This window comes from Malus domestica, chromosome 12 (genome assembly GCF_042453785.1).
Source record: "Malus domestica chromosome 12, GDT2T_hap1".
NCBI classification, from domain to species: Eukaryota; Viridiplantae; Streptophyta; class Magnoliopsida; order Rosales; family Rosaceae; genus Malus; species Malus domestica.
In genome coordinates, this window is record NC_091672.1 from 9,888,469 (window position 1) to 9,898,450 (window position 9,982).

Below are 9,982 nucleotides of genomic sequence, written 5' to 3' on the forward strand. Positions count from 1 at the left end.
TGGACACAAGACACACACACCACACACAGAGACCATAGCACTGACATTGAGGAAACAACTTAGTAATGAACAAAAGCTTAAGTAAATATGAGCCACATGGAAGAAAGTGCACTGCTGTGTTCTTTTGATCACAGACAGAGTGCCTACAAAGAAACCTTGTTTCTTTTTTGATACAAATGATATTGCGGGAGTATGATGAAACCCGGAACCTAAGGTGCAGAGTGTGAATGCTCTTAATCAACTGAACTCTAACCTCGTTGCCCTACAAAGAAAGATTTAGGTTTATACCATTCCCTTCTCCATTTTCTTTCTTATCTTCTTTTTCACCAGACTTCTTAACATCCTCAAGGAAGTCCTCCGGTTGAAATGTCGGGTTCCAACTCCCGGCAGCCTTGCCGTCTTCCTTTTTCTTCTCATCTGTCTTCTCCTTTGAGACGTTTGAGTTGCCCCTAAGACGCTCGCGCACCTCCCTCGTACTTCTAATCAACGCAAAGAATTTCTCTATCTTTTCCTCTTCATCCTCTTCTTCAATTTTCATCTTCCTCTTCTTTCTTCCTCCTTCCATGCTTCTCTCTCTTAACTCCTCTTGTTTCTCGGTGTGAGTGTATGTGTGTGATATGTGTGTGTGTATATATATATATATGAGAGAGAGGGGCTGTGTCTCTCGAGTTCAAACACTTTCTTTTTTCCTATTGTATTATTAAAATAAAGGATGAATTGTTTATCATTTGAGTAAAAATTAGGTCCTTGAACTATTTTTTTTTTAAAAAGCAGTCATTGAATTATAAGAAATATGCCAATTACATTTCTAATATTAGATTTGAAACTACTATATTCAATTTTCCATCAATTTAGGTCACGTTACTTGCATGTGATACACATTGGAGGATAGATTGGTAATTCTTCATTAAGAAATAGTGTATGGAGTTAACTTTGGAGGGTAAATTAGACGTTAGATTCGCAACATATATGAAATGTTAAGGGCTTATAGGCGAGAAAAAGACGGTATTGCACTCTAATGTGTGTCAAGTGACTTAAGTTGATGAAAAATTGGATAAAATGGCTTTGAATATAGTGGTAGGGATGAAATTAGCAATTTTTAATGAACCTAGGGACTTATTTTACCAAAAAAATAATTCAGGAACCTAATTTTCGTTGAATGATAGTTCATGGACTAAATCGGCATTTTACTCTAAAATAAAATAAAATAAAACTAGTTAGAGAAAATAGAAGGAGAATTGCTAATAAAGCTCAATGCAACGCTCATGAACTGAAAAGCGTGTTGCTTGCTTGGCCCTTTTATATTATGGGCTTCACAAATGGTCTAAAATTAATCAAATTTCTCATTTTAGCATCTAAAATTGAAAATGAATTAATATTTTTTTCTTTCTGAAATTTGCCTTTGCGAGTCAATTTAGTCAATCCATTGAAATTCCATCAAACTTTTGTTAGTGGCAATCAGGCACATGGGCGGGGTCTCATATACGGATTTGAATTGAGCTTATAAGGCTGAGCCTCCTGAGCAAAGCACACGGGCCGTGGATTTTGATCCAACGGCTACAAATAAGGGAGCTTAGGCTCTTAAGCTCAGAAGATGATCCAAATCCCTCATATACCAATTAAACAGAGCCACTTGGATAATACAAGTTGTTATTTTTAAAAATAGATTTAAATTTTGAAAAACAATAAATAAACCTAAATAATTTTTTTTTAAAGGACAAATCATCCCTCTGGACATCGAAATCATCATTCCAAGCAAGGTCTAAAATATCGATATTATTGGCGATATTTCGCCGATAATATCGTTTTTTTTAGAGGGCGATATTTTCACACTTATCCACTTAATTATCGTCAATATATTGATATTTTTGTCTCGCGATAATATTGGAGATGATATTTTCAGCATTTTAATGCATTATTTGGGCAATATATCGCGATATTATCGATAATATCAATAATATTGCGAGCAGTGTTCTAAAAATCGGCCGCTAGGCGGTGGGTTTCCGTGGCGGTTTTGGGCAAAACGTTCAATATACGGAGAAGGTTTAAGCGGTCGACTAGGCGGTGCTAGGCGGCATGGTAGGCGGCTCCTCGTCTCTCCACTTTGTGTTTGTGCAAACTGCAAACCCAGAACATCTAGATGTCTCTCGTCGTGCTGCATCTCAGATTTGACCAGTATTGCAAACCCAAGACTTTTGTGCCTGAAAACAGAGAAGTGCGGTGGTGGATAGGAGATGTGCGGTGGAGAGATGAAGGGATTGAGGGAGTTGTTTTAATTTGGAGGGATAGAGGGAGATATTTTCGATGTTTGATTTGTGGGTTTTCAGGAAAGAAGAAAATGGAGGGATAGAAACTGAGAAGACGAGGTAAAAGAGAAAATCTGAAAAGATGAAAAAGAAGAAGAAAAGTTTGAAAAGTCAGAAGAAGAAGAAAAGTGAAAAGATGAAGAAGAAGATGGAGTGGAGAGATAAAAGAGAAAAGTTTGAAAAGATGAAGAAGAAGATGTAGAAGGAGAAAAGTCCGAAAAGATGAAAAGATGTGAACGGGCAGCAAGGAACTAGGGAAAGTGAAAAAGTCTCTGAAAAGATGCTTAGTTTGGCGTGGTGAAGTGCACCAACCTCTGCCTTATCACAAAATAAAGGGGTAAACAATAATTACCCAATATCCCCTAATAAATAAATTATATAAATTAGTTAGATAATATTTTTTTTTTTTTTTAAACAACACCATAATATTGTACTAAATATTGTATAAAGTGTAAAATATTGTACTAATTCATTATATATAAATGATTATAGTGTGTTTAAATTTTTTTCATTAATTACTACATATTTTCTACACTCACAATGTTTGCCAGCTTACTATATAATCAACTTAAATCAGTTAAATTCAACATGCAATGCATTTCCTTCCAATTTTTTGTGATAAACTAATAGATAATTGACTAAATAAACATCTTGCAAAGTTTCAATAAAAATTTCCAAGTTTTTCTTACAATTTCCGTGGTTTTTATTCAATTTTTATCGATATCGATAATATCCTGATATTTCCATCGAAATTTCCGTATTTTTAGACTACCGATATTTCCGATATCATCGATATTTTAGACCTTGCTTCCAAGTTTCCAACCCAGGCACCTAACTCATGGGTGACTCATGGGGCCACCCCTTCTTCCAAATTTGAGCGGCCAACGCCAACTGTTCGTCGAGCCACCCGTTCACGTTGACCTCTTTCTTCTCTTTGTTTTCAGATTTCTCCTTTGTACTTCATTTTCCATTCATTCTGGTTTATTTATTGGTTTAGAACTTTATATCAATTCAGAAAATAATAACTAATATAGTTCGCATGGCGCTTTTTGAATTGGGTATATTGGGTCTCACATATGTGCCACTAGTAGAAGTTTTGACGGAATTTTAATGGAATGACCAAATTAATTTGCAAAGTCAAATTTCGGAGAGGACGTTGATTGATTTTCAATTTATAAACCAAAATAAGGAATTTAGTCAATTTCAAAGATTATTTGTAATAAAATTACATTGACAATAATGCCCATTGGAAAGCCTATATATTTAATTTGACTATGAACATGATTCAAATTTTGTATGAATAGTCAATTCACTGTATTGGGTGCGTCTTACCACAACATTTCCACCAACTATGTGGTGGCCAAAGCATTATGACATGTGTTGATTAAAATAAAAAAGAAGTAATATGACATGTGATAGTGTGTCTTTGTCTTGGCGGCTTTGATCGGAATTCATTATTTGTGGTGTCAAATTTAAAACGTCACTTTTAAAGATAGCAAATAATATCACTTTACTGTACTTCTACTCATTTGGCACCTAGGATTGGAATAGAATGGATAACTCTTGAATTTCAAGGCAAATTAAAGGCAAAGTTGAATTATTTCTCACTTGAAGGAGATCAGAAAAGAATCACACTTTAAAGAAAACTCATCATTTCTAATCCTTCTATTTTGGAGAGAATCAGAATGAATAAGGTTTATTCATTAGTAATTTTTACACTCTAGTTGCACATGTTTTTTTCATTTCTCTCCTCTCCATATCTTGAATTAAGGGAGTAATCCATTTCTATCCAATCCTACATTACCGAATAAGGCTTTAGTACTGATGTACTATTATGTATGTTTGTTTTTCACTTTTAAAGCCTATTAAGTATGCGTGTTACAAGTTACAACCATTTGTTGGGGACATTTTGATCGAGTTGGATTTGGGCCCCAATGGAAACTCTTTGCTCCCCTAGTTTATTTCCAGCACCAAATTCTGAAATACTTCAAAATAATTAGCACATCTTAAGAAGCATTCTAGTTGAATCTATGACTCCAAATAACAATGATTGCATGATTACAGTAACTAGTAACTTGCTTTGGTGACGTGTTACGTGGAAGCTAAAAGCTTATTGGTTTAGCATGAGAGAGATATTGTGCATGCTTGTATGGGTTTTGAGAATAGCTAATCTACTAATCTAGGGTTCTTAATGCTCTGAAATATATTGATTGTATTAGGGCCCAAAAATATTGATTGAGAGAGATTGACCAAACTTGTAATCTAGGGTCCTAGGTTTTATTACAAATAGTCTCTAAAATTATCCAAACTCATTATTTTGGTCATTCACTTTCAAAATCAATCAATGTCTTCTTTGACATTCACTACTGCATTATTTTAATGTAAAATATAATCTAGGGCCCTAACACAATCATATAAGTTTAATAAAAATTATTTCACTCATACACTATATTTACACGGTAACACCATTTTTTGTTTAAAGTACGGATAGTGATTGATATTAATACAATATTGATGGGTGTTTGATATGAATCTTACGATTCACTTGCTAACACTCACTTTAGGACCTTAATTATTGATTCAATATATTGTACTCTGTATAATGATTCATTTCCTAATAAAAGAAAGAAAGAATAAATAAAACAAGTTCTTTTATTACAAGACGATTTTTATTAAGGAAAACTAATGAAAAGGACTTGAAAACTTTGAGTTTTAATGATAAGGACAAAATAAAGGGTAAAGTGAATAATACCATGATTGACTTTTTAGTGTAAAAATATGGTTTTTCGTTAAAGTGAACAGTACCGGGTGCTTTTCGTTAAAGTTCCCTTTTTATTAAGTTTATTATCTTTTACATTAAAATAATTACGAGATATGTCTATGATCGATACGTGACGTTGCCCCATAATGGAACAACCACACAAAATCAAGATAGGTTTAGTACTCCAACAAAATACATACACAAGGTACCTAATTTGTAGTCTCACGCCTCGCTTAAAACGATCAAATAATCCAACAACATAGCATCCTTTCATTTATTTTATGGTTGCATCTAACATTTGTGTTTGATTGCCTACGTACTCTAAAACGGAACTAGGTTCAAACAACAGAATCTCATCAAACGAATACCAAAAATGGTGCAGAACTTTACGAAACTAGGTTCAAACAACAGAATCTCATTGAATGAATACCAAAAATGTGTTCGGGGCATTGAATTTAGTCTAGGAGACAAAGTCAGGTCACTGGCCACGCACCACCACACCACCGCCCGCTGCGATTTTGAACGGGAACCATAATTTCCACTTTCTCCAAACGTCACCAAATTTCTTAAGCATGTAGAACCAAACAAGGGGAAGAATTTTCATAGCTTCGCGGGAGTCCAAAACTGGTTGGAGGACGTTGAAAGTCACCGTCAAAGTCGCGGATCGCTAGAATGGTAAAGCTTCGCCATGCTACCATGGCTATTCCAATGGGCAATCAGACCCAGGTTTCTCTTCCTGGGTTCAAGAGCTGCCGACTGAGGGTGGTGGTTGTGGTTGGCTTCGAGGTGGACAGAGATGGCGAGTTCGCCGTCGAGGAGCTGAAGATCGTCTAGCTCAACCGATTAAAACATGGCCAAACGGGGTAAAGTTTGGCTGGTTTTTGTTCGACATGGCAAAGGGAATTGAACGGTGGTGGTGGCGACGACTATCGTCGTCAGAGCAAGCCGAAAAAGCTTCGGAAAAACACGCCCAGGAATCGGGTCACGGTTGCAGAGAACCAGAACGCCCCGGTTGGCCCATGGGTCCACCTGCCAGAAATGGTAAGGCTGCTCATATTTTTTAGACACAAACCATGCCTTCCACTGCATTACTTTCTTCCACATAATTTTTAGACACAAAATTCTCCAGAACAAAATCAACAACCGTCCTCAGATACTGCAAATAAAAACAAGAATTCATGCTATCCATCCATATAAAAAAGGCTCATTTGATGCAGCTCATATTAAATTACCGACTCCTTGGACAAGCAGCCAAATTAAAATGACAACGTGCAAAATCCTAAACAGAGGTTTAAGATCAAGCAACATTCTTAGTGCGACTATCTATTCACTATTAAGATCCGAACAACAGATGGAGGGGAGGAGTGAGGGGATGAACCTACACCAAGGGCAGGAAAGGCGGGTCAACCCTACAGTATAGGGGACTTTAACTACAGTATAGGGGACTTTAACGAAAAGCACCCGATATTGTTCATTTTAACGAAAAACCACATTTTTACACTAAAAAGTCAATCATGGTACTATTCACTTTACTCTTTATTTTGTCCTTATCATTAAAACTAAAAGTTTTTAAGCCATTTTCATTAGTTTTCCTTTGATAATGTGACCCCGGATGCTATACCCATTCAGTTTGTCGAAGGCCTTCTGGGCGTCATCCTTTTCCACGTAATAAACACTTGCAAGTGCATAAGGCCAAGTATCGTTTAGAGGAGGAGTAACTACAGCTTCGAATATAGGACCAACAGTGCCGAAAAGTTCTTCCAACTCTTTCTGCTCTATATCCGGTGGACAGTTGTTCACATAAGCCACACTCTTTGGACGAGCAGGGGGTGCAGGCCTCTCAGCACAACCATTCTCGTATGGGCACGTTCCAGCCCAGTGGCCAATAAACCCACAATTATTATGCACGAAACAGAAGACACAAACCGGGTTTGGGTCCACGCATGGACAATCTGACTCGTCGTGCGTATACATTTGACAGTGTTTGCAAGGCGGGGCTTTCCTACTCCTACCTGTTTGCAACAAAACCCGATAAACAATCTGAACTGACTTTTTTTCTTGCTTGATACACAAACTAAAATACAACATTGAAGTAGGAGATCCTCAGAAACTAATTCCCACCACAAGGTAAGCTAGAAATTAGCCACATATATACACGAATTATAGAAACAAAAACAATCCCAGAAAAAAAAAGAGAATCCCAGATATTAGCCACATATATACACGAAATAGAAGCAAAAAATAGAAACAAAAACAACCAGAAAAAAAGAGAATCCCAGAAATTAGCCACATATATACACGAAATAGAAACAAAAACAATCCCAGAAAAAATTTATGTAATTTCAAGGATAGGATTAGGATTAGCAGCTAGATCATGTATATTGCCAGAGATAAAAGAGAATCCAATAACAACAATTACCTGAATTTGTATATGTTTTCAATATAAAAAAACAGAGTTTTCGTTGACAAAATTTTACGCCCAATCTTGGTCACAGACCCTATAAAATTAAGGTTCTCGCCCAATCTTGGCCACAAACCCTAAAACAAAAATCAATATATAAGGATATATATGTTACGAAAACAAAATAAATTCATCTTCATCACGAGTGGAGCTAGTATGAATTCAAATCTCCCATCTCTAAATATAAACCCTAAAACAAAGGTCAAAAGCATACCTGAAATCCTAGGGCGCTTAAGGCGCTCTGAATCGTACAATTCACTGGCCGGTAGGCCGGATTCTTCTCTTGGGAGGGTGGTCATGCCTGGTGTCTGTGCGAAAGCGATTGGGGCTTTAGGCTACGGGATCACCGTGTTGAAGTTGTTGGAACTCCTAGCCGTTACTGCTAGGGTTCCTTCTTTTTAGGGTTGTTAGTCACGTAGAGTTTAATAATCCCTATATTTAAGGGACAAGCTTGTTTTTCTGTTTTGACGTAGTCATATACCACGATTATAGGACCTGTAAAATCGTGGGCTGTTCTCTTTCAGTTTCAGTTCAGGCTATTTATTAGCCACAAAAGTTGTTTCATTCAATAAGAATTCTCTTTCTTTTACGTGTATTTTCAAACTTTGCATTACAAAATAAATTCATCTTCATCACGATTCGAGCTAGTATAAATGTTGATGCACAAAATCAGTGAGGACTTTGGTACAACAGAAAGTGTTAAGTTTGTGACCTCCGCTAGATTGCTCCAGTCACTAGTATGGATAAGTATGTAAATGGATAGAGATAGGGAAACAAACACAAGATGTACGTGGTTCACCCAGATTGGCTACGTCCATGGAGTAGAGGAGTTCTCATTAATTGTGAAGGGTTTACACAAGTACATAGGTTCAAGCTCTCCTTTAGTGAGTACAAGTGAATGATTTAGTACAAATGACATTAGGAAATATTGTGAGAGAATGATCTCTATTTATAGAAGAGAGTTTTTAGTTTCATTCTGACATTGACACGTGTCGTGTTATGATTGGCCTCTGATGTTGACACGTGTCGTGCTATGATTGACTTTTGATGTCGACACGTGTCGCACTGTGATTGGCCTTCTGGTTGGAGGGAAACTCTTCTGGGTCCTTGACGGTATAACGTTGACCGGTGCTCAGTAGTTTCGGGATTGGTCAAGTATGGTACAAACAGTGCTCCCCTAAGTTCCCGAGTGAGGGAAGCTCCTTGGTTGGGGACTTGCAAGATCCAAGCCATTGAGTAATCACGAAACTTCTAAGTACCGAAGTGTGGTATCATTTTCACTTGCCTTATGTGTCTCATACGTAGATGTGGCATCTTCTCTGGAAGTACTTTTCCTCCATCCAGGGATGGTATCTTTAACCGATGAAGATGCACAAGGTAATGTATCAATTTCACTTGAAGCTTACTTGTAGTTTCGGGCTTGGTCAAGTGCGATACAAAACCCTATAGTAGGAGTCCCCTAAGTCGCCGAGCTTGGAGATTTGTCGTAAGAGGTAACAGACAAGGTAAGCAATCAGACTTCCAAGCAAGCAACTTGGATCGGAGGTTCGACTTCGGCTTCCGGTTGATTGTTCTCCTTCTCCTTGTGTCGTAAACAGCAACAAGGATAAGGAGAAGCAAATGGAGAAGAGATGATATGAGATACTTTTGCTTTTGAAGAAGTAACTTTCCACAAGCTTATCTTGAACTGGGCTGGAGGGTTTTCTGGTTTCCTCCAGAATATAATGCCGACTCAAGAATTTGAGGGTCAAAACAAGTCCATCAAATCAAGAGTGCGTTCGACCTTGATGATATGGGATACTTTTGCTGTTGACGAAGTAATAGATGAATCGGCATGTGTTCTGTTGCGCTTGTCTCCACATGCTTCCTTGTATCCTTCTCACTTGCCCTATCTGTTCCTCATGCAGATGTGGTATCTTATCTGGAAGCATAAGATGTTGAAGATGAGTACTCGAGAGCAATGCCAGGTAAGTAATCAGGCAAAGGGTTCCAGGCAGTCAGTTCCTAACTAGAAGCTTGATTCCAAGTGCTGACTGATTGCTCTCTTTCTCATTGTCTTGCAGGTAAGAACAAGGCCAAAGGAAAAGATAGGGAAAAAGCATGATATGGGACACTCTTTCTTTTAACCCTGATGATATGAGATACTCTTGCTCTGGTGTGACTTGTTTGCAGAGGTATTATCGGGAGGAAAATAAGTTGAGTATTTCGAGAGACTCTGCTGAGAGTGCCCTCTCGGATGTGAAGAAAAGTTGAGCATTTTTTTTTTATTTGCAGGTTTGCCTGGCTATAGAGGATGGAGGTTGACATATATAAAAGTCTCCCTAACAACAAGTAGTAGTGCTATTCCTTTACCCTTCTTGGTCGTAGCAATGTAGTGGGAGCTGCAAGCTTCATGTGTTTAAATTTTTTCAGAGCACTTTGAAAAAGTGGTATGTGGTATTTGGAAAGCTGATG

At 37.4% G+C, this 9,982-nt stretch overlaps 2 protein-coding genes across 4 annotated transcripts; both read right to left on the reverse strand.

The window, feature by feature from the left end:
* Positions 1–262: 262 nt before the first annotated feature.
* LOC103420621 (protein NIM1-INTERACTING 3) lies at positions 263–565 on the reverse strand. The gene has a single exon (XM_008358676.1). It carries the CDS (start codon positions 563–565, stop codon positions 263–265), a length of 303 nt encoding a protein of 100 aa, XP_008356898.1.
* Positions 566–5,314: 4,749 nt separating this feature from the next.
* Positions 5,315–8,049, reverse strand: LOC103420610 (uncharacterized). Of its 3 annotated transcripts, none has more exons than XR_003767646.2 (3): positions 7,743–8,049; positions 7,487–7,605; positions 5,315–7,079 (listed from the first exon to the last, which is right to left on the reverse strand). XR_003767646.2 is itself a non-coding variant. In XM_008358666.4 (3 exons), the coding sequence occupies exons 1-3, from the start codon at positions 7,825–7,827 to the stop codon at positions 6,003–6,005; spliced, it is 570 nt and encodes a 189-aa protein (XP_008356888.2). In that variant the 5' UTR covers positions 7,828–8,045; the 3' UTR covers positions 5,315–6,002. The 3 variants fall into 3 exon arrangements, 2 of the variants coding, with proteins under 2 accessions (XP_008356888.2, XP_028946563.1); XM_008358666.4 differs by lacking the exon at positions 7,487–7,605 and having other exon boundaries at positions 5,315–6,096; positions 6,689–7,079; positions 7,743–8,045; XM_029090730.2 differs by lacking the exon at positions 7,487–7,605 and having other exon boundaries at positions 5,315–6,223; positions 6,689–7,079; positions 7,743–8,044.
* Between the last annotated feature and the right edge of the window lie 1,933 nt (positions 8,050–9,982).